Below are 24,901 nucleotides of genomic sequence, written 5' to 3'. Positions count from 1 at the left end.
TGAAAAGGCATTTGGCACAATCAGTTCAAATTTCAAGAATATCTTAAAACAAGGAATTGAATCTGAGAAAATTCTAGTTATGTGTGAGGACTCAAATTGATAGGACTTGAAACAAAATTCAGATAAAGAGAAACTAAGTTACTCTGTCACATGTAGACATGTCTGTTGTATTTAGAAGGTGGCGTTACAAGATTTGGTGAATGATATTAACAAAAGAAGGTTGAATTACTTGACTTGTGGCAATGAAACTGCAGATACTGCTTGAAGTATCAAACTCCATAAAATAAGATTAGACAGCATTTGAAACTGAAATGATGGGTAAAAAGCTGGCAGAGAGAATGACTGGAGATGTCAGTCAGGATGCACACTGGGGTAATCATGTCATTTGTAACAGTAAAACTTGACTGGGAAGTCAGGTCCAGCCAAGCTATTGCACAGCTCATCAATTCTGCCTGATTAGCAGTGGAATAGAAATATGGAAGTATCACCAGCAGTAATTTCTCCAGCCTTGGCAACATTGCTTCTCATGCTAGTTAATTTTGCACTCATGCTAGCTACTTTTTCAAGCATTCAGTATTTGCTGTGACTGAAGGGAGTCAACATAAACATGGCAGACCACTGCCTCACTTCTACAAGCAAGCTCTAGAGGTGTATAACCACTGTCTTCCAGCCCCACTATCAGCTCCCAGCGCCTGCAACTAGGGCTCCTTCTGAGCAGAAGCCTCCAGTTTCTTCTCTTCTTCCCTGGGTCACTACTGGAGCAGAAACAGGACAGGAACCATGAGAGAATGATAAATGAAGTTCCTGGATGGGAATGGTTCCACCATAACACAGGCATTTTTATAGCATGTTGCAAACCTTTTCTGTTTGAGAAACTGCCCTCACCATAGCTAGAAAGACCACATACATACGCATATACCCATGTTTACAGTTATTTCACATAAAGTTACCTCTGCTTGAGATAACTAAAGTTCCCACAAGCTAACTGAGAATTCTTGCTTTGCATACATACTGGGTTAAACATTCAAAAGGTGCAAGGATTACACTGTAGGCAACCCAGATGTATTTAAATTTCACTTTCTTCAGCATAAGAAGTACTTATACCAGGAAATCCCTGTACATTGAACTAAGAAGATAAAATTCAAGTCATACCCTATCCAGAACAAAGGACTGACGTTAGAGTCATGATGTAAGGCACAAATTTCATTTCAGCCATTCAAAATTTCATTTTTAATATGATTTTCACTAGATCTGTTTAAATAAATTGCTCTGAGTAAAAGGTGGAGCCTTGTTACGGAGACCCTGGCACAGACCAGGGCATAATTGCAATTCAGACAGAATCATAATTCATTTCCCAAATCAATCCTTCTTTCAAGATAAAGAAATAAGTTACTTGATTGTAACATATGATGTAAGAGAATTACCGGTTGGTCTCACATTGCCTTTCTAAACTTTGCACACCTGGGAACCCAAAGGAGTTATAAAATCACAATAAGAAAAGCTAATTCAAGCCCCTTAACCCTTTATTTCTAGTCCTCCAAGAGAAACAATATCATTTTACTATTTCAGAAAAACACAAGACCATAAAAGCAGCTCTCAGAGCCAGTTGTGCAATTCTTCTCATGAAAAAGCAAAGAATTCTCACACTATATGGTGAGTACGTAGCTGCAGCTCTTACTGCACAGCTATACCAGAGGGTTTACCAGATTCCCTCCTGCACCCACCCCATGCACATTTAAGAACCAAATTAATTTTTAAGTATGTTCCTATTGCACAACCTCCCTAGCAACATCCCTGTCAAGTTCCAGTAAGCTATGATTCCCTTCCAACCTCTTCCAGAGGTATGTGTATATTTTAGCAGCCAGAAGGAAGATAAAAGCCTCAGCAATTAAGCAGTTATCAAGCTTAGAGCACAATGCTCCTCCAAAGCTTTTATCAGTCTTGCTTAAGTTCTTGATATTACCCAGCTTTCTCCTTTGTTGCTGAAACCTTCTAGCCTGCTGACATCTAGCTTTTATGATCACTTTTCTGAAGAAGTTATTTTGTACCTCTTACTGAAGATGGATAATGAATAATTAACATTTCATCTTTTCTCCAATTTCACCCAGTTGTCAAAGCTGCTAGCTGTAGCACTTCTTCGTATTAAAATACAACATATCATAAAAGAATGAAATCTGAACATAAACGTTTCTTTTCAGTTTCAAAACTATTGAAAGTCTTTCACAAGATTCAGTCTATTCCATGCATACGATTCTAAAACTGCTGATAAAGTTTTCAGTTCAGTTGCACGGACACACGTGATACCTTTTTTAAGGCAGTAAGTCAAAGGAAGAGGTAATGCTAGAATTTCTATGTTGAATATTCCACAAAAGCTTCATATCAAATCATCAAATAAAAAATAATAAAGTTAAGCCAACTGTTAAGTGACAGCTTAGCTATAACAAGTGTTAGAAGTGTCTTCCTTTTCCCAGGAAAACACCACGTACGTGTGGTCCTAACAAACCCTTACTGACCTGTTTGGTGCAGGTGATCTCTAGCCAGCTCAAATAAACGCATATGCATATTTGTGATGGGGTTAAAGGAGCCACAAGCTAGAAGAATGAGAGGTATCCTGCTCTTCATTGACATCAAAACACTAAAATTCCAGCCTAAAGAAAAAAAAAAAGATGAAAAAAGACAAACTTGACAAAGAGCAGTCTTCCCATTGTTCCTCAAAAAAAAAGCAGCACTGTTCTCAGAACCATGTATTCTTGAAAAATTGGGAAAGTATCAAAAGTTCAGTTTACTGCATCATTACAACACACAGAAAGTATTAGCTCAGAAGCACACATTATTTTATACTAGTTAGGAGAGCATCAACAGGTTCTTTTTCCCTATATACATAAATAGCTAGAAAGTGTTTCTAGAAATTCATATAGTCATTTATACAAAACTGTCAGAGTTTTGAGTTTTTATTTTTAACCTGCTCTTACCAGAAAAGATCTTTGTGATGTCTTTCTGTCAACCCCCTATTAATAACTTTAGAACCTGCAGGCCTGTCAAAAGCACTTTTTTTTCTTTAATTAAGTTCTTAAATGGGACCTGTGCAGCATATGGCAAAAACCCACATGTAACACCAAAACCTACAGGTCTGGCTTCCTTAGAGGCAGGCAGGCAGTGGCTGGTGGCCAGGCAGCCAGTCTGCACATACTTTGAACATTATCAGCAACTGCCTCCTCAGTTTCTTCATTGGATGGCAGAGCAAGTGATGGTGGATCAATGATAGGGAACAGCAGGGAAGAGAAACTATAGCTGTTACAAGAAAACACAGGGGACATAAAAAAGCTATGGATATAGGAATAACAGGTGGGGAGCAATGCTGTTAGGAGCCTTGCTGCAGTAGAAACTGGTTTGAGTTAGTCACTGTGCTTAGTGCTCCTTATTTGCATAACTCTTTTTACAATTGGTCCGAAATATACCAGGCACGATTCAAACAGTTGTGTCCTACATGTTTGTGATTAGGGTTTTTAGATGGGCTGTCTTCTTGGCACTTGAAATTATCCCGACAATGCTCACACCCATGTATAGCACAGAAGACTACTGCATCCCAAACATCAGAACCCAGTTCTGGCCCGAAACAGACCAAACCTGGTACGGATTCTGTGCCCTGTGCAGCACAATTCTGTTCCATAGCTACAGTGTACCAAAGCACTGTAGCTCAGAGCCCACCGCTCGCTGGTCCGAGTCCTTATGTTCCCCTACGTATTTTTTCCCTTTACTTCCTTAGAAGAATTTCACAATAATGGTTAAAATAAAGCCCAGTTAATGTTTCATATTTGCAAATTCTATCAGTTCATTTATAGCATTTACTGCAAGACTTAACTCTGAAGACTCAGACTGCACCATTTAACAGCATTCGGTGCACCCAGCAACAAGTTTTAATATATCCACTTTTGAAATATTGGCAGTTTGCAAACTTCTAATAGAGAAAATTATTTGAAGCATACGTACTATAGTTCATTGTCTAGCACTGAATATACATATTAAGATCCCCCCCCCCCACACACTTATTTCTCTTCATCATGCTACGGGAAACGTACAGGGGTGTGAGAAGACTCACTGGCTAGAGATCCAATGAAAGTTAGCAGCAATTTTATGGTCTACTATTGCAGTAGCTGTGGAAAGCACGTTTCACAGCCATCTGCCCCTCCGCTTTGGTTCACTAACCCTATAGAGACACTAACAAACTCATACATGAGGGCTGTATGCAAGCTTTACAGCTTCTTTATTCAGAACAAAAGCAAACTCAAGAAATTTTCTTCAGTATCACGAGTTCTATAAGCAGATCTTCATTTTACTGGGAAACATATTTCTGCCTTGAAAAAGGTAAAAAAATTTACTATGTGATGAATTGAAAACCAGATCGTTCCCAGAATATTTAAATGTTCTCCTACAGTTTCAGCTTTTTGCTGGGTGAATTCTGTTGCCTCAGATTAGTCAATGTTGAACTCTCAATAAGAAATTAATTAGTTCTAGACTAAGAATTTCCTGGAAGCAGAAACTTTTTACAGCAGTAACTATAATGACGTTGCTCAGCATCCAGCCCTGCAGGTAGGCTTGGACAGTATTACACGAGAACCTAAAATCAGTAGTATTCATACAGCTCCATCCAGATTGTAGGCAGTATCAGGCAGCACTCCTCTTACTCTTGTGTCCAGGGGGCCAATACATACCCAGTCTTCCCAGTTACATCTATCAACAGCAGCTCTAGCAAGGGCTCTGGCATCCTCTCTTCTGTTCTATTGAAATGTAGCTTATGCTGCCTTTGCTGTGCTTTCCTTTGCCGTGTTGAAAGTTATAAGTGAATTTATCTTTTTTAAAGAAACTTTTAGCTCTATAGACTTGTAATTCTTCTCTATTTCTCACCTGAAAAAGATGTCTTGGATGGTTTGATTGCAGCTCTGACTCGTTTATACCTCTAGGGAAGGACTTCAACCTGTAATTCTCAATGATAACCAGGCAGTACTGCTAATGGAAATTAAAAAAAAAAAAGGAAAAAGAAAGATCAAATAAAAATACACTAATGGCAAACAGGTAGTAAAGAGGCATTCTAGAAGATATTTATTTATATGTACACATCATATATATAAATTTATAAAGAAAAATCAAAACAGCAGCACTTTTATTCCTAGTATCCCTATGTACTGTAACCTGAAGTTACTCAACTGGTACAGTAAAGCTTTTAAGGTTCCAAAGAAAGCTTTTAAGTTTTCAAGACAGAGTGCTCTCTCTTTCCTATTCAAAATAGGTAAATCTTTCTCTGCTACTTAGAAGTTCATCAGTTTGGGATCACCTCAAGCTGGAAAGGGTGGAAAGCTGCATCCCCAAGAAAGTGTTTTGTGTGCCCCTCTTTTGGATTGAGAAGGAAGACTTCTGGTAAAGGACTCCAGCTGGAGTGAACACTCTATTTAGATTCTGAGTACTCCCTGAGTATATTTTAAGTTATCAATTCCCCAAGCAAAATTAAGTATAGCATATTGTTAAAGAAGTGAAGAAAAGTTATTTCATCTCCTGCTTCCTCCACTTATGCTTTTTAGTGGAATTGCCAGTATGTTTTCTGGCTTCCTTATAGCTAACAATGAGTGCTTCACGCCAACTGATTTTTCAGCTAAGCTCCCTTGAGAAATCAAGCAGAGAAGACAACTCGAAACACCATAATGTTCTCCTGACCTGTTCATCTCACAAGATGTAGTGGCAGTTGCACTAAGTGCTACAGCACCGTGTTCCTACAGTTACAAATGCCTCCAACCATTCAAATCAAAGTCATATGCATTTTACCTACACATGAAGCAACATGCCCTTAACTAATTTCACCATCTGAATACAAGCAACAACCAAGTAAGTAGGTGACTGTGCTGTTATCAGGCATTTACTGAGTGTGCAATATATTTGTTCCATGTGTTCCATAAAAGCAAGCCATTAAACCAGCCCCGAATACTTTGATAAGTTGTCTTCCCTTGCCAAATGGCCTTCAGACCAAGGAAGCAGTAGTTAGTAAAAGCCTGCATCAATTTCAATATGCTAATACCAATTTGCACCTATTAGTTGCTATATGTGTTTGCAAAAAGTCACCCAGGTGTAACATCAATAACATACTTAGTTAAATAAATAATCTCGGATGAATTTGTCCCCTAGCAATTGTCCCTACATAATGCATCTTCCATTAATGGTGCCCCATAAAACAGAAGTGTTTCCTCCTGTTGCTGCTCCCAAGTGTAGCTGAAATACAAAGTACTTTTGAGGAAGGTGTATATGAGTAAATCGACTGCTTCATTTTCATGGCAAGGCTGTAAAAAGAAATTCCAATTAAGTCAAAATATGTATCTTGACCTCTAACAGAGTAGAATTATGGAAAATGCACAACACCCTTAGATTGGGAGGGGAAGAAAGGACAGAGCCCACCATCTAAAAGAGGGCTGCAACATAGAAAATAAGCTCTCTCTCAGGGACCTCCTAGGTAACCAAATTTTAGGAGTGCTTCAACATAGTGATGATATTAATCAGCAGAAAGCAATTATTAAGCATTTTTTAGAAGTCGGGTCCCTATCTCTGTCCTTCCACTTCCACAACTGTGAAACAGGAAATAACATTCAACTATTTCTGAGGCTGGACTTGGCTTCACATATACCAAAACTGAAGTGACCTGATTTGTAGAGATCTACTTCACATCTTCTCCCTCACAGAAATTATTACTTCTGTGACAAACTACTGCTTTTGTTTACAAGCTACATACAGTTAAACATCTTCCACAAATCTGCATTTCAGAATTCTAAAATAAAGTACTTAAAGTGCATTAGGAGAGAAAAAAAAAAAAAAGCTTTTACATCTCAGCCTTGCATCTGTATCTTTTGCTTTAACAAACTTTTCACTTTTTTTCTTTTTGCTGATATGCCATTTTTTATTGCCTATGCTATTCCTACAGTAAGACCTCACCTATTTTCAAGTAATTTTGAAGCATTCAACAGAAACCTTGGGGGCAAGTCATTTAACATTTCTGCTTCATCACTCTTATCGATTATTATACTAATTTGTATATTTGAGCTTAGTAATTCACTTTTTTTTTTTTAAGCTAATTGTTTTTTTTTTTTTAGAAGAAACAACCACATTTGATTCTTGCATAAAATCAGTACATTTTATCAATACATCTTGTGACAATGCATCTTCCCTCCTGACATGAGGGCAATATATAACACCTTTTCTCATCTTTGCTGTCTGTCCTCAAAATTCACAAATAATGGAAACAAGTAAAAGCACATCTCTGAACAGACAGCATGAAGATATGCCACTTCAGAGCATTATAGCTTTTGTTTTTGATGACAAAAGGGATGAGTTAAAGAATAGGGTTTGCAGAAGACAAGTTGTAGCAGCAGGTTCACGTTGCATAAAACAACTGCGCATGGCTCCCTCTGGTGAGCACTTCTGCACAAGGGCTGGGCATGCTCCCTGCTGACACAGTGCACCAGTAGCCTTGGCCAAGCAGGTGTCTTCTCGCTCAAAGCCAGCTACCTTACGTGCTTGGGGTACTGCCTGCAGCTTAGAAAGGCTCCGTGCAGCTATACTTAAAAGGAGAGAGACCTTCAAACAAGGAAGCCACACTTAAGCAACACGATAGAGGTTACGATGGAAAAAAAAACCATAGTTTTCATTAGAAAATTAATGCAAGTTCTTTTTCTGTTGCTTACATTCCTATAATACATCAATAATAGATGACGTTACAGATGACCACAGTTAAGTTCTGCTGAAAGTCAGTAATTAGAGACATATCTGATTAATTATCAGAAGCACAACGGAGTGCTGAGCAGTGCAGTCTGATTCATGAGCTGTTAAATTAGTAAACTGGAGGACAAGACACTCATACGTGCACACTGCGATGCAGACTCACCCTTGAGTATGATTTCTGAAAAGAGCAGAAAGAAACCAAATTCTAGCACAGGATAAAAGTGTTATCTCCTCCTATGAGGGTAAATCTAGACTGGTTTATATGAAATTTAGATTTGAACAAGTTCAAAGCTGCACACATCCATTCTTTCACTAGGCCACCTCATTGCCTCGTAGAAATTTATTTAGCTGAGCCCAGTGAGTTCCACGAGGTGATGTCAAGGATGTTATGGTTGTAAGACACATTCTCAAAGTCAGAAAATAACAGTATATTTTACTAGCTGACCCAAATCATAGCAAACCATAGCACACAAATATCCCTTAAAAATATGATCAGATACCAGAGATTTTCTCATGCTCTTACTAAAAGGAGCCGTTGCTGTAACAGAAGTTACTCCAGTCACTACATTCCCAATGTGTGCTTTCACTAAAAGCAATCCTCCACAGCAGTGACATATTTACATTATGTTCATTATTAAAGTGGAAGGTGGGGATATACAGGTAAATATCTGGGTAAGAGAAAATATGAAAAACGTACAATGTAGGGTGATATTTTATTTACTTATCAAAAAGTTACTCACTCAAGCCATGAAGAATTTTATAAGGTGGCTATAAATATTCTGTATAGCCTAATATGTCACTCTAATCCTCTAAAATGGCTTTTTCAGGGCCACATGATGGATCATATTATTGTTATTTCCAATGACTCAGGTGCACTTGGTTTCTTTCTTCATTTCATGAAATCTTTCATGACTCGCGTTGTAGAGCCATTAACAAAGTATATGATAGAACACATGATTTTCTATCATATTCAGCATATCAGAAGGATGAAGTAGCCCCTATTTTTTTTAAAGCCAGACTTTTAGTTAGAAAATGCAAGTCTCACCACAGTTTCTAAGTCACATTAAAAAAAATAAGCAAACCTAACCATCTTCAAGCCTGTTGCAGGCTCCACCAGAAAAACAGATTATACAGCCTCACAGAAATCAGCTTTTTCCCCTACACATATCTGTGAAAAGGGCCCAAAGCATATCAAATATTGTCTTTAGTAGTGCATTAGGCTCTTTTGCTTTAGATAGGCTTAATTTTGGTGTACTCGCCATTTTTCCTTCTGCTTTGTCCAAGCAGTAATTTCCCCAGCAAATGGTAGTGACCAAAAAGCTATCCATGGACAAGAAACCTCACAGAAAATTGCAGGGAGTCCGTGTCCCGAATCCCAAATGCCTGGGGGGCTAATAGAGAAAGCAGCCTCTGCCAAATTGTCTCTTCCTTTCTTGAGATTGGAATCCTTCACATCACAGTATGAGGCCTTCTTCTTGCAATCACTTTATTTCAGGCTGTATCAGTGGGGAAATACCCATTCACAGAAAAGCCAACATGACCTTTTAATACTGCCTTTTCCTTTTTTTTTTTTTAAAGTTTCTAAGTATAAATCTATACCTTTCTTAGCTCAGATTTTAGCTAGTATCTCAGTTTGAAAGTGTAAATCTTTAGAGTTTTTTTGGTGCAGTTACGTCTCTGAAATCAACTTAAATATGATTTACCCTCATTCTGTCCTTTTAATATTTTTTTTTCCTTCCAAAGAAAAAATTAGTTCTGTATTTAACTTCCATTCCCAATTTCCACTCCACTGATAAGAAGAAACTGGAACTTTATAGCACTAAAATTCAGTGAAAAGCATACATGGACAAAACATGAAAAATAGTAAAATGATCACAGGAATCACCCAGTCTAAAATACGTGCTAAAATTGAATCTGGTGACTGCTTAAATGGCTTTAAAGTGCAAAGAACTGGGGCAGCAGAATTCCTTAGTACAACCTTAAGAAAACAAACATTAATCTCAACACCCACAAGATGGTGCCAGGGAATTCAAATCAACCACAACATTAAAAAGTAAATAAGCTTATCCAGGCAGTAATTTTCCAAGCAAATGGTAGTAACCCAAAAGCTAACCATGGACAAAAAAAAGACTGACAGAAAACTGCAGTGTGTCTGTGGCCCAAATTTAGAGAATAATTGAGAAGTTGTCTTTTTTTTTTTTTTTTACCTAAAAAAAAAAAAAGGCCTCTCAGTTCTTGCAGGTTTATAACCATGAATACACTCAGGGATATGTCAGCATTTGGTCCTCAGAGTCTAGCCATTAAAATGCCTGTAAACACGCTCCCACAATAGGATTCTGTAGGACACTTCTCAGTATTCTTAATTCGGACCCTCATACTGCACAGCTCATATTCATAGGTGCCCTACTGCCTGAATGGGAATACGGCCATAAAAAAGACCACTCACACACATCAACAGCAAGCTCACATATTGCTACAAAGCATATACAGTGCATTTTACCAAGTATTTTTTGGCAGTCAGATTGATCTATTCTCTTTTTTAAGCAGGAAAAAAAAAAAGCTTGTAAGGACAAACCACTGTATATTGCTATTACATTCTTTCTCTATATTCTCAGGGAATACTGCCCAGTTGTTAGTTTTTTTTTTAAAGCATTTCATTGTAACTGCTCATACAATATACAACAATGCTTAGACATGTAGCTCTGCAGCAGTTGCACTTAGTTGTACAATCACTTGACAAACCCAGTAGTACTACACTAGCCCAGAACTACACAGGAAAGAAGTAAAAAGAGAGCAGCTTTACCCACGACATCCATTCAGCCCTTGCTGGGTACCGCAGGATCTCAGCATGCACCGCACAGCAGCAGTACATCCTTTAAGCAGCGTTTCAGCAAGCTCAAGAGACTGTGACTGGATCCAGGTGTCTTCCTGTACTCAGTAAAGTGGGGGCTTTATAGTTACTTATCCAACAATTCCTAATGATCTCTCAACACCTAACATTCAACTGCTTTTCCGTTCCTTGTTCTTACCAGATTAGCCTATAAGTTTTGTTCTTCCTCTTCTACAGCTGTTGCATGAGTTGTTTTATGCAACCAGTCACCCTTCCATTTGCACGTATGATTCAATTATCCACAAGAAACAATATATTAATTTCCAGAAAAGAGAATGCTTGCAGAACTGCAACCTGGAATGACTCATTTTAAGTGAACAAATTGCTGATTTAGATGAAGCACTGGCTTGTTTGCCACAACAAACTCTTATACGACTTCAACAATTCCCTTTACAAAGCCAGAGTGATTTCTTTCCTATCAACTTGTTCTGCAGTTCTCTTACAATTAGCAAAATACATTTAGCAGGACCTAAGGCAAATTTAGTAACAAAAATACAAGCTGCACACAAATGGTAGACATTTAAGTAGCAAAGAAAGCATGTTCAATCACCAAAAGCGGGCTTTAAAAGGCAGGAAACAAATGGAGCCCCTAAATCCACTACTGTAAAACACTCAGCCATGAAACAATCACTTATTGCAACCACAGGGTAACGCAGGATTTCCAGAACATCCAGCAAGACTAAAAGTAAAACAACATGTATAATTGCACTGCTCACTTTCCTGTTTCAAAAAGGGATAACCATTTGCTGTCTAGTACATCAGAAGAAAATAACTCACGGCACAGTTTGGGGAGTTATGAAAGAGCATTTCAGTGGCTCTACAGTTACATGGAAGATATCTTCTATCAAAGTAAAGAATTAGAATAAAACGAAGAACTTAACTAAAGGCTCTCTGCCTATACTTCAAACTTTACCTGACCACCTGCAGGCAACAAGAAGGAATCCTCCCACAACACACAGAACTGCTCGCTTTGTTAACGGCATGATAGGTCTTCTCATTTTGCAGTTAATACCAAATACAGAAAGCTCCTGTTTGAAATGAAACACCCCCGTCCCACCCCACCACCAATTCAGCAGCATTCAGGTGTCCCTAAGTAGAGCACAGCTGACAGTAAGAAGGCTATCCGCAATCAACACTTAAGTCATCAAAATGAAACGCGTTACATGCATTTCTTACACTACCTTACGAATTTGACTAGTAACATTGAGGATTTTGCATAGCAATAAGGCTGTTTAAGTAAATGGTTTCTAGGCACAGGAGATCACGTAGCTTGTTGTCTTTATATTTGTATTAGGTAATCAACTTAGACTTTTTACTTGCTCCATCTTGTACAATCAAAAATTCAAAGAAATTAAACAAACATGTATGTGGCTTGCCTATCATCCAAAATGCTTTGTTTGCCATTAAGAATATTTCACCTGTACAGGGATTTCTATCTAAACAAAGAACAAAGTGAGATTCTGAAACAGCTTTATAGAAATGAGTTACCTAATTACTACCGATTTTCAAAATCCCTGTGCATAATAGCAATTATCACCGTATTTGTAAATTTTTAGAATCATTGAAGTTAGCATTAATAACCATGCAGTTATATCATCCTGAAAACATCCTGACCACATCTCTGGTTTTTAGTGGCAGCCAAAAAGCCAACGAAATGCTGGGCATCATGAGTAAAGGTACCGAGACCATCACAGGGCATCATTTTAGCACTAGGAAAACTTGGCTGGGCCCACATCTTGATTGCTAGGAGTATTCTGGTCTCAGTTCACGAAGGGCAATTCAGAAGATCAAGTGAGTGCGGCTACTGCTGCTCCAGGGAGGCAAAGTGATGCCTGCAACTGCTTGGTTTGGAGAGGAGCTTGAGGGAGGATACAGTTGGGTATTACAAAGCTGAAATTAGAACTTTTTCCTGCAATACTAGATCTAGGAAGCAGTCGGTGAAAGCAACAAAAAAATTTAAACCAGACAAAAGCTGTCTGATACCTGTATGTATGACTTCCCTCATGAAATGTGGCTGGCAGCTGAGAACACAAAGGGAAGCATGCAGCTGGGTCAGTTTCCCTAAATCATCTCTGCTCTCTGATGTCCAAGAGAAACCACTAGGCTGGACAGACTGTTAGTCTGCCACTTCTTATGGTTTTTGAGTTCTCCATAATATTTGTAAGCTTAAAGGCTAATTTCTTAGTTTCTTTCTTTGTATTGTTAAGAAAAACCTAGAATGTTTGATGAACAGAGAGACTTCTACAGCATTTTGCAGAGTGGTGCTTTATACTAAACAACGGTATTAAAAAAGGCAGAGCCTCATATAGTTCAAATTCCCCTTTGACAGGACTCACCTCTTGTGTCCTCAGTGCCCCTCGGACACCCCTGAGCTTCCCTAAGGCCTTTCACAGACACTCGCAGATCAGCTGAATGCTAACAAGTTTACTGAACCTGAGCTCAATTCTACAGCCAGCATTTCTGAAGTTAAAGGCATACAGCTAATTTGAGCACTGTAACTGGTCTTAAATGGCAAACTGTAACGCCTGAGGAATGAGCAAACCACAGCCTGTATTGCTACTGTGCTTAAAGAAAACAAACACAGTTGTGACACAGCCCAGTGCCTGCTGAAGCCTCGGAATAACCCAGCACCAGGGATCATTTATAAAACCAAACACCAGCTGTTGCACAAGAGGGGAAAACGACCTCTGAAACTGACGTAGAGGAAACAGATGAGCGGTTACACAGCAAAGCCAAAGCCTAAATATATACACACGCACATATATGTAACCACGGACGGACGGCCTCTTGTCCTAACGCTGACATTTTAGTAAGCGTTAAAAAAAAAATAAAAAAGAAAGAAAAAAAAGCCCAAACTCACTCATTAGCTTTAATTAGCTCGATACACACAGAAACACAGACACGTGTGGTCCCGGATACGTACTTATCCCGCAATCCCCACGGGAAGCGTGGCCGCCTGCCACTCCCCGGTTGCGGGGCCCGACGGGCTGCGGCGGCCCACGAGTGCCCCCTCCCGTAGCGGCGGGACAGCTCGGCGGGACAGCTCGGCGCCCCTGCCCCTGCCCCTGCCCCTGCCCCTGCCCCTGCCCCTGCCCCTGCCCCTGCCCCTGCCCCTGCCCCTGCCCCTGCCCCTGCCCCTGCCCCTGCCCCTGCCCCTGCCCCTGCCCCTGCCCCTGCCCCTGCCGGCGCCTTACCACAGCGCGGCCAGGCGGGCTGGCAGACGGACGCGGGGCGCCCCGGGAGTGCTTCTGCTCCTCAGGACGGGCCCGGGCCGCGCGGCCAGGCCGCGGTTTCGGAGTTGTGGTGGCTTCTGAGGGCCCGGAGTAACCGAGCTCGGCTTTCTTGGGTTGGTGAGGGGCACCATACGGCCTCCTTCCTCGGCAGCGGCTGCTGAATGTCTGCAAAGTACACCGGTGGTGTAAAGTAGGCATTAAAGGGGTCCTAGAGAAGAGGGGAGTCTGAAGATCGTTTCAAGTCCTTTGGTTATTACATTTAATTCTCAGCAATGTGAAATCCAGCACCTCAAGATGTCAGAATTTCACCGGTCAGTTCTGTAATCTACCCCAAATCTCCTAATTATCATAAAGTTGAAACACAAGTATTCCTCTTACTTGACGTTATAGTCAACATATATATATTGACTATATATATATATATATAAAATAGGATTGTGAATTTTAAGCTTTGCTGTGTGAAATGCACATGTAAAAGATGCTGTTCGCTGTTGCAGCGAGGACAGGAGCTGTCCTTCAGATCTTTGGTTGGCCAAGGGATGGTTTCAGCATTTGGATCTTTGGCTTGTGACTGGAAGCAGGGTATATTCACTAGGCACAACTTGAGGAAGTCTGAAATCATAAATTAAATTCCCCAGGCAAGGCACAAGTTTAAAAAATGCAGATAAGTGTATAAAGTGTTTTGTCTTTTGCTTTAGAGCATATATAAATATTAGTGTTTCCAGGCCTTTCTTCCTAATGCTAAATCTACAACGTTATAGGAACATTAATTCTCCCAACTTCCTTTGAGGGAGAAAAGGCCATTTTTAAAAACTTCATAAAGCTGACATCCCAGACCAAAATGGATCATTTATTTTTTGCTGAGCAGGCTTACTAAGCATATAAAGCTTATTCTAAATAGCTAGAATTAAAACCTCCGCTTTATATATTTTAAATTACTGTCATGTGTTTTGGGACTAAATAAAATTTCCTGTAAAAGGAAATGTTGTGCTTCATTTACAAAAGAAATAGAAAGAAAAAAAATGGAAAGAAAAAAGAAAAGAGAAAGGAATAAAGATTAAATCCTGTGCATTAAGCTTGAACACTAAGGGCAAGCACCAGAGCTGACACAATGCAGTTCCAGTGACTGCAGGGGGAACTACGCTAGCTGAGGATCTGGCCTTCACCAGTTTTGTCGTAAGCTGAATCATAATTGTTAAAATAAGCATTTCTTGATTGTGGCCTTTAAATATAAGCTTTCCATTTCTAATTAAACTTTTAGAGACTGTTTAATAAATAAATGGTTTCAGAACTGAGTTATATCTAGAATAATTTGCTGATGGTAAACACACAGAGCAATGGATCTTATCCAAATCGTGTTCTCCATTCCCCTCTCCAGAAGTCAATGGAATCACAAGTTGTGCTGAAGCTCAGCAATGTATAAGAGTTGATATGGGAAGAGATGAGTATCAGGCAGAAAATGTGCACGAGTGGAAGAGTTAAGATGCCACGTTGTAAGGGATGTACAAATGACCACAGAAAGTTCCAAGACAATTATGAAAGATGAACCAATTAAAACCTGTCTTCCAGCACTTAAATTAAGACAAAGTTATCACTACGGAATCAAGTAATGTTCTTACAGTTACTCAAAGAGAATGGTAATCACCAGACCAGGTCCTGCTCTTTATTTTGCTGGTGTGTTTTCATGGGTTTCAATTCCGGGCCAGTTCCAGTGGGAGCTTGGAGCAACAATACCATTCTGTTACTATTCTATGACTTTTAAGTGAAACACAGTTTAGAATACCCACATCAGGGTATAAAACTGTGAGTATGAAATCCCAAGCCAAAGTTGCCCCAGATGCTCTGAATTAGCGGCTGTACCAAAATTTGTCATTAGCTGCAGCTCTTGAGACGCAAAGCTCCCGGGGTCTTACATGAGTTGTGCACACATAAAGGCTGTAGGATTGGGCCTTGTAATTGTAAAATCTGCCAAAAGAGCCGCACGGCAAGTCAGCATAATCTGTTAGTTCTTGGCACCTGGCCTTTACTGATGCATATTTCAGGTCTGAAAAAAAATCAGTTGGGAAGAGATAGAGAAGAGAAACATGAGAGAAATGTTCATTAACCTGTGACCTCCATAACAGAATTGGAAAGCATTAGCTTGTATTCTTGGCTCGGGCAACAAGGCAATCATTCACTCAGCTTAGTCTATGAAGTAAATACTCGAGCTTTTATTTTTAAATTACTTAAATGCTGCAGTTACAGCTAGCTTAACCATTACATCAAATATTACAAACTGGGTGGATAAGAAAATGTTAACTTCCTCTAAATGAAAATCATTCAGTTACTTGATTGCTATTAGAATTAAAGGCAAACATTAGCAAATCCATTATTACTGAGGCAAACAGTAGAAATCAAAAGGCTAAAATGCAGTATAGAAAGAAAGCAATGCAGACTCCCATGTACTATATTCCTCTGAAGCTGCAGAAGATAAATGAGCCGCAGTAGAGAACAGCACGCAATGCTTTATTTGAAAGCTAAGAAAAAAAAAACAAAAAAGAAAAAAAAAACAACAACTTAAAAGGGCTCGAAGAACAATCGTAAAGCTTTTTACTTGGCTGCATGGAAGACTTATCTGAAAGACAAAATACAAACGCTGAAAAGCAGATAAATAAACATTTCTCACTTGTTTTAGGTTCCATGACCATCAAAGTGTTTTTTTTTGTCACAGGTGAACTGAACAGAAAATTAATGTTTCATTCATTTCTTTCTTTCTTTTATTAGAGAATGTCATGCATTTTTTAATTGTTTTTCTCTCTCCCCCTAATCCTTCACTGTTTGTAAAATTCTGTCAATATTCATCAGTGTATCTTAGTAGGGCATTGTCTTCCATTCGTTTTGTCTTTTGCTTTTGATCATTGATTTTGCATTCTTGTATTTTGAATTTTAAGAAAGTTGTAATAGCTCTTTGTGTTTTCATAATGCTTCAGATATCACTCTGAATTATCTTTCCAGCGTACTGGTATTATTTGTTGATATAATCTCAGCATTGGGATTATGTTTGATAATATAATGACTCTTAAAAAAAATTGTGCAAGATCATGTGTGGAAATAACAGCACCATATATGCAGTCCAAGAGAATTAGTGTCAGTTTTTCAATATAAGTAACTTAGTGTTTCTTTTAAGTGGATTTTATAAAGGGGACATTCGCTTTAATTTTCACACATTGGAATATCTGTTGCTGAGTGTTAACATGCTACTGTTTACTTCTTCCGTAATCTACAGAGTTTTTCCAGCAGGTATTTTTAATTATTGCATTGGAAACCACAGCATCATTTTTGTCAAATGTTGGCTTTTCTGTATATAAAGTTTCTACATCATTGGAAGTTTGATATGTACCCACTGTGGTACAAGGGCAAACCAGCAGAGGAAAAGCTTCTCACCGTGAAGTGGCCCATCTCTGGGACGTGGTGCAGGCATCTCTGCATGCTGATGTGGCCCAGCAGATGGCCCTGTGCTGAGAGGCGGCAGCCTCCAAGAAAGAGGAGGTGGGAGACTGCTGTGAGAATAACAGTAAACAGGGAGGTCTAAGTCATCCCAGTAAAGCAGGAACTCCAGTAGTAAAAAAGGTTGTAAGGAGAATACAGCATAAACTTTAGGTCTGTTTACCAAGAACGAAATTGTATCCAAAAGAAGCATTCTTTTCTATACTCATCAATGACAGTAAGTTGCGTCTTTGCCTTCTTGAGCAGAACCTTTCTAACTTTCCACTGGTATATCTGGGAGGAATTACCAGGCTTTGGACATAAAGATTCTGTTTAAAGTGCAGTGAACAGTCCTGTAATGAATGGAGTAATTTTAATTTAGTTACTCTAAGTTAAAATACATCATCGGTCAAAATGGAATTCTATCATGGTGGCATATTTTTCTGATAAAGTTTTGACTGTACAGTGCTCACTGATCACTTGCACAGATAGGGCAGGGAGAAAAGAAAACAAGTCTATTACTAGAAAGCATGTTTTTTTATAAAATTGGAACTCTGATGCAATTCGCTTTTACAATGATACCAAGAGGACTTTGTGTTCTTTCAATGCAGAACAAAGAATAATTTCAAAACCTGAAGATTTGTTGTGAGACAGAGCTGTCGTCTTTTGGGGAGCTCTGTAATTTTTAGAATAGCTTTTCTGTAACGCAGAGTCTTGTAACACAGAAAAATGGGTATAATATGTGGATTTCACTATTGCTTATCTGAGAGGACTTGCTATGAAGGCTCATCATTTTCCCATTCTAAGTAATGGAGGTAATCCAGACTTTGGTTCCTGCTGCCGTAGCCACATAGGTTTGCTGAAGTGCTCAAGTTCATTGCCATTTTCTGGGAGAAAGCTCTAGAAAGTTTTTTTTCCCAGGTGACCTCCCTTTGTTCTCTCCTGTTCATTACTGAACTTACACTTATACACCAGGATTTTTGCAGACAAACAAGGGGGAAACTTACAAAAGTGATCAGCAGTGTGGTTTTCTTTTTGCATTTTGAATATGCATTACTGTATCATTCTTTTTGCAAGAACATCCTCTCTGTGCCTGCAGTGATGGCACCCATGCTGTTACAAAGTCATACAATTTCATCAGAAGCAGAAATCAGAAGCAGAAAGTGTTATGCAGTTGTTGGTCAGCTGCAACACCTTAATGCCAAACAGATGCCTTTCCTCTATAGCTAATATTGCCATCCCTCACATAGTCCCAATAGTCAGTGATACATAATATTGCTTTAATTTAAAAAAATTATTAATATTTGTATACTTTTTAAAAATGCAGTGATGTGCCTTAAAACATAAACATTAAATGCAATACAAACATCACATTTTACCCATTTTTAAACAAAGTTCTCTTTCTTTGTTTCTATTATCATTTTGTCAGCTAAGGGATTTCTCTCTCAGCCCTCACCAGTCTAGTTTTTAATGACTTGTCTAGAGGATTATTTAATCTGTTTTATACAAACTTAAAAATGAAATGATGAGGCATAAATATAATGCTTAAAATATTTATTTCAGAATAATTTAATACAAAGGATCTTCTAAAAAGCAGCACTGTGCAGTGCAAAGCATCAAGGCTTTCATCTATCTTTATTGTTTTTCATTTAAGCCCAGATCCACACTTACATGCCAGATGGCAACTGCAGAGGAGTTTCAAGTTATAGCTGCAATAGACGAGAAGATAACTGCCTCTTGAGAAAGGGGAAGCCAGATTGCATATTCCTTTCAATTGCACCTGATGACTTATTGCTAGTCACTAATTGGCTTGTCCATACACAAGCAATTAAAAATCTGATGGCAGTGCCTAACTTCATCTGTAGCTCTGTTCTTCCTGCAGAGATCACTGGTGAAATAAACCCTTACAGTGAAGAATATTTTATATGAAGCTATGCAAAAAGGAGACCTAAGGGTTTCGGTTTTTTTCTTTTCATTACTGCCATGTCAATATTTTTTTCTTCAGGAAAGACATAAAATTTTGTGTTACTGTCATTGTTAGTTATTATTGCAAAATAGAGTAGCTGCCTATGATCTGCTAACATTGAATTGACAATATATGAATGTTAAGAAAGAGACAAAACTACGATCAATAGATCTTGGTCTAATTTTCTTTAAATATAGGAATGTTTTAATAGCTGCTTTCCTTTCCAACATATTTTATGGGTGTATTTTCATTTTAGTCCTGGGTGGGACGTTTGACAAATTATTTAGACTACAGACAAAGAACCAAGAACGCCAACCATGAAAAGCATAAAATTACTCAGGAATGAGAAACTGCTGTTTTATTTTCACTACTTAGAAGCCATCAGCAGCTGAAATGTCTCTAGAGCTTTAGAACAGTGTTGTTGCTTTCCATTGTTGTTGATGACAGACAAAATCTGGGTAATGGTAGAGTGTATAGCCAACATTGTAATGAGCCCTTTAAAAGGTGAAGTATCCACTTAAAAACAGCATCCCTCATACAATGAAGCATCAGTAATTTTCTAGCTAATGCAGAGCCTGCATTATCTCCCAAAGTCTTCAATTCAAAGCATTTTCCCTCGATACATTTGGCTAAATGCAGTGACAGAGTTATTTGCAAACAGAAGAAAAACAGCTTTCTGTTTTATAAATGACTAACAATTGTTTGGGAGGGAGGGACAAAAAAAGAAATCAAACCATGTAGTTAAGATCTTAATGTGCAGTATCTTTGTTTCTTATACATATGTAGTCATAGTCCCAACAGCAATGTGAGTATAGGTGTGAAAGAGTGCAACATGTTAGGGCTGTAGTGTCATAGAAGTAGGTAATGAACATCAAGTTTATTGTTAAGTAAAGATAAACCACTTGGAATTAATGATAATTCTTAAAGGTACTCTCATCAAAGGTGGGAAAGAACACAAATATTCTTAAGTACAACAGGGCCATATTAAACATTTAGAAAAATGAGTGGAGAGATTCCTAACACTTTAACTGGAGCATGAATCAAGACTTGTAACTAACTGTTTGCCAAATCATCTTTCCCTGTTGAAGGCTCCATCAATAACAGATGAGACACAATCACAAATAATCAAGAAAGAAGATGTTTAACACTGGGATAGCTGCATAATCAAACCAGTAGTCCTTAAGGAAATGAAATTTAGGCATCTCAAGTGTATTAGAAGTCAGTGAAAGTAGATTCCTAAAAATGCTGAGTCAGATCATTCTTCTATATGGGATCCACACTCAAAAGATGACATATAGAGTACCCCTAGAGTTAGAGTTAGCTACAGCTAACCTAGCATTTTGGCAGCTGGTAAGACTTTAAATCCTTTGCACATATGCAAAGGAATTTCTTTGCCCATCAGCAGCCACATGTGGGTGAAATACAACACTTATTTAACAGAACACTGCCACTTTACATTGGTGGCTTAATGGCAGAGTTGAGAAGTCATTGTTCCAACTGACCAAGTGGGACATCTGTAGGTAGCCCCAAAATGGACTTTAAAAAAAATGCATCGAAGTGTGTATGCCTTAAATTTGTAAGTGTGAACTGTTGCCAGAATAGTGTGCTCCTTTGAGTGAGGTTTCTGAAGAGGTGATCCAGTTGCTCACTCAAGGGCTTTAGAGAGTAGCTATGATAGTGATTTCTGTAATAACCTTGGCAAAACTTTGATCCACCTTAATACAATGCCTCTCAAGATACATCTATAGATTAGTGGTTAAAAATGTTCACAACATCCTTTTCATCTTTCAAAAAATCTTTCATCTTCCTAGTCTGTAGCATTCCATAAACCCTCTGAGGGAAAGCAAATAACTGCAAAGTAAGGGAAGAGAGTCTGTTACGTTTTAAGCAAACACCTTACAAGGCTAAAAGTAAAGCATCAGGATGAATGCATGGAGAGACAGCAAGAATTATGGCAAGCTCACCAAGAGGTGTTTGAAATGGTAGTATACTTTGCAGTTATCTGAGAGTAAATAGTTGCTAATAATAATGATAAAGCAATAGCACATTCTGTAACTGACATTGCATTAAATGTTTTTTCTAAATTAACTATTACCATTTGTGTAGAATATAGGATGATATATGTCGGCCTGAATACATTATAAGATAGTGTTCGTGTAACAGATAAAATTATTAGATATAAACAGGCTTTTACTGATGGAATGAAAACAACAAAGTGTTCACTGATTACTTCTTCATCTTTCTCTACCTAGGGACCAGAAGTGACCCAAGATGAAACTCAGGATGACCAAATGTGAAATAAGTAAGTGAAAGTAGTAAGACTTCCTATAGTCCATAGTCATCTGTAGTATATCACTGACCTATCACTGGGTTTGCGGGGAGATAGGAAGGTTCCTTTAAGAACTGGATAATGGGCTGATATATGTAATATTGCTGATTTTACAGTCCAGGATAAAAGTAACTGTCTTACTTCAGGATGTAATTTCAGTTTTGTCAAGGAATAGTATGAAACTTACTTCCCATTAATTCTGCTCAAGGTTTTACTTTTGAAGCATTTGGTGTTGGTTATAGTTGGAGGAAATTCAAAGGCAACAAAGGACCAATAGGTCAGTTATGACAGCAAAGTGACGTGAATAGTTTTTATGTGAATTTATTGCTCTTAAAGGTGCTGGCTTGACTGACATACTATGGACTAACTTACTTTTAGAAATACAGCTTCCAAAGATGAAAGGGCAGCTTGGTTACTGTATAGCTAAGAGATAATTTTTCCCAATAGAGAAAAATTACTGCTTTTTCTCCTTAAGATTAAATGTCACTCATTGGAAATTGTAGAAGTTGTTTTATTCAGTTTTATTTTCCTTTCTCATATAACTCTGACTGAATTCAGTGGGGGTTGTGTGACCTAAATCAGTAACTTTGTGCTGATAACTACCAAGGCTCGTTGACCTTGGTTGGCAATGGTCAGGGAGAACAGAGGTGATGAAGGATGCTTACTTTTCACTGAGACAGAACATCCTATATTTTAAGTAAGCACTTTGTTACAAACCATTTTTTTTTGAGTTTGTAGCGGTGGGATAACAGGTCTGCAAGGAACAGTGGGGACTTGCTTAATGCTTCCTCTTTCACAGAGATATTCATATGTATGAGTAATAGCAATTTCCTCTGCGCTTTTTTTTTTTAAACTTGATGTTTTGAATACTGTAACTACTGTTTTTATTTGTTGATATGTCATGGCTTACATATCTCAGCAAATACAGCAAAGTGTAATTCCATTTTCGAGGTCAGGCCTGTTACACGAGGTGCTGTTTTCCAGATAAAGGTTCAAGGTGCTTTTCAATGAATCACTGCTCTAATAAATCATTTTGTATCTATACTAGCATATACAAGCTAGGATATTAATTTCCAAGCGTTGCCTGTCATGAATATGTAGTTTAAAAAACCTGAGATGAATAAAGCATATGGCCTTTATGACATTTCAAGACCATATCTGTAATTCAGTGTACATTCCTGCTGATGCACAGACAAAGGTGAATTAGTTCCAGACAAAAACACATCAATGCTCTATTGAATAGTCAATTATTAAACACATAGTGGAATCTGAGGTTATCAAGGCATGCTCAGAATGTACATAGGATGCATAATTTGCACCAGAATGGAACAGAATGAGACTGTTAGTTAAAAACCCAGGCAAAATTATACTAATATGGGATTAGAATGGGATATTGCTACTGCTTTATAGTGGATGGGCTCCCTTTCCTTCATTTACCCTCCCAAGGAGCTAATTCCAGAGTCTTATTATATGTACAAACCTAGAAAAATAGCAGTAAGCAACATTATTTTCTTTCCCTTCAAGAAATAATCTGATTTCCAATGTTCCATTCTGTGGAGAAATAATGTTTCTGAGAACTGCACATGAAGGGAAATGTTACAACATAAGTGTCCTGGCAACTGCTCTGGTAGCAATTGGGTTGAATAAAATGAAGAAATAAGTGAATAAATTCTTGCTGAATGATGAGAAAAATATCTCAAGAATGTCACCTGCGTGAGATTTTAAGTGTTGTTCGTTTACCTAAATCTATAGTAAAGATTTTATTCAGGGAAAGAAAAGTGTGTTTAACAGTTGACTGGAAAAGCATTGTCAACAAACTATAAAAATTATTCAAGCTGTGGCTGTTTATTATTTTACTGCAATTATATACCATGTTTAATGCTTTGGATCATTGGTCTAGTGCTTATTTTTGATTAACATTAGGCAAGTTGCAGATTTATTGCAGTATGCTGAAAGGCACTATTTAAATCAACAAAGAGATATGTCAGGCTGTCTGTATCACTTCAAGTGGGTTTTAATATAACTTTATCCTCAGTTGCATTACATGTAAATTTGCGTATAGTTAATTGAGATGTTACTGTATGTATTTTCATGGTTTATAAAAAAAAATACATTTCATTTCCTGATCTGTGACTTTCAAAACCACTTCTTACTTCTTAGCACTTCTTAACATTTTTGCAGCATAATTAATTATACTTATTTGCATGTTCCAATAAAAATTGCAAAATCTGTCCAACATGATTCCACAGGTTGCTGTTAGTTTATTTTCCTAAAAAGACCTGGGCAGTATGTCAGCCAATATTCACTATTACTGACCTTTTGTGTACATTAAACAGAAAATTTGTGTGATATTAAACAAAAACATGTGTGTTGGGGGGCTTTATACGTGTAAATTGGTATATCCAACAGAAACACAAAGTAGAAATTGCTTAACTATAAGACATTGCAAGAATTTCCTGGCCAATGAGATTACAAATGCTAATTTATGTTTATGAGCATAGAGACATTCAGAGACGGAAGCTCAGAAGTGGAAACTGTCTGTATATTGCTTTCCTAGATACTTTTTCTTCCAGAAATTTCTGCTAGAAATTGGACACAAAAATTATCTCTTGATTCTGCAATCTGTAAATTCATTGGGATACTCTCATAAAGATACCGACTCTCACTGCATGATTGTTGTTTTGTTCAATATGTTTAAGACCACAGTGATTTATACAGTTATGAGCAAAAAAATGATCATAGCTGAGTTACTTGAGAGGTAAGAATAGAAGCAAAGCTTACAAAAAAGGTAGGATAACTTTCCTCCATTTCTGCGTAAGGTGTTTAAATGCATCTCCAAGCGAACAGTGCAAGTGTGAGCTTTTACTGCAGTAAAGTACACAGACAACATACCATAGTCATATAAAAAACTGATATATCATGTTTCTCTTAGTGCTATAAAATCTCCCACAGTCATCATAATGTATTAGAACTATCTGAAATACCAAATCTTGTGATAACTTCTTGAAGTTAACTCCCATGGTATAGACTTTAACAAAAGATTTTAACAAAAACTCAGCAAATGGGTGTAGTTAAAATTACCAGTCCAAATCCTCAACATATAATGCATCATTAAATCCTAACCCTCAAAGCATCAATGTTCTGACAAAGCTCTGAGAAGAAATATCTTTGTCACCAACCATTCGTTCCACTGGGGATCCTTTAACTGAGGCCTCCAAGCAGGACCCTGCCATTACTATTAACGAACTTCAAGCACCTTT

General features: G+C 38.0%; 2 protein-coding genes across 9 annotated transcripts in view; one reads left to right on the top strand and one right to left on the bottom strand.

Annotated features, from left to right (window-relative positions):
• Nucleotides 1-13,691, bottom strand: part of NMNAT3 (nicotinamide nucleotide adenylyltransferase 3) — a 29,778-nt gene extending 16,087 nt beyond the window's left edge. For 2 of the 8 annotated variants that reach the window (XR_005822510.1, XM_040567184.1), the window contains exons 1-3: nt 12,985-13,454; nt 4,906-5,007; nt 2,514-2,648 (exon numbers count right to left, since the gene is read on the bottom strand). Coding sequence is in view for 1 of the 8 variants with exons in the window: in XM_040567184.1 (XP_040423118.1) it covers nt 2,514-2,628 (115 nt within the window). In the remaining 7 variants the exon portion in view is untranslated. Of the gene's footprint in view, nt 1-2,513; nt 2,649-4,905; nt 5,008-12,984; nt 13,456-13,508 lie in introns of those variants that run through there. The other 6 variants (XR_005822513.1, XR_005822512.1, XR_005822514.1 and 3 more) reach the window with 6 other exon arrangements.
• A 394-nt stretch (nt 13,692-14,085) lies between these two features.
• Nucleotides 14,086-24,901, top strand: part of CLSTN2 (calsyntenin 2) — a 463,158-nt gene continuing 452,342 nt past the window's right edge. Inside the window, exons 1-2 of the mRNA XM_040568122.1 lie at nt 14,086-14,192; nt 21,565-21,614. The gene's annotated coding sequence lies outside the window, so the exon portion shown is untranslated. The remainder of the gene's footprint in view (nt 14,193-21,564; nt 21,615-24,901) is intronic.

Source organism: Cygnus olor, chromosome 9 (assembly GCF_009769625.2).
Source record: "Cygnus olor isolate bCygOlo1 chromosome 9, bCygOlo1.pri.v2, whole genome shotgun sequence".
NCBI lineage: Eukaryota > Metazoa > Chordata > Aves > Anseriformes > Anatidae > Cygnus > Cygnus olor.
Note: the sequence above shows the minus strand (reverse complement) of the source record. Positions and strands in the feature narration are given on the sequence as shown.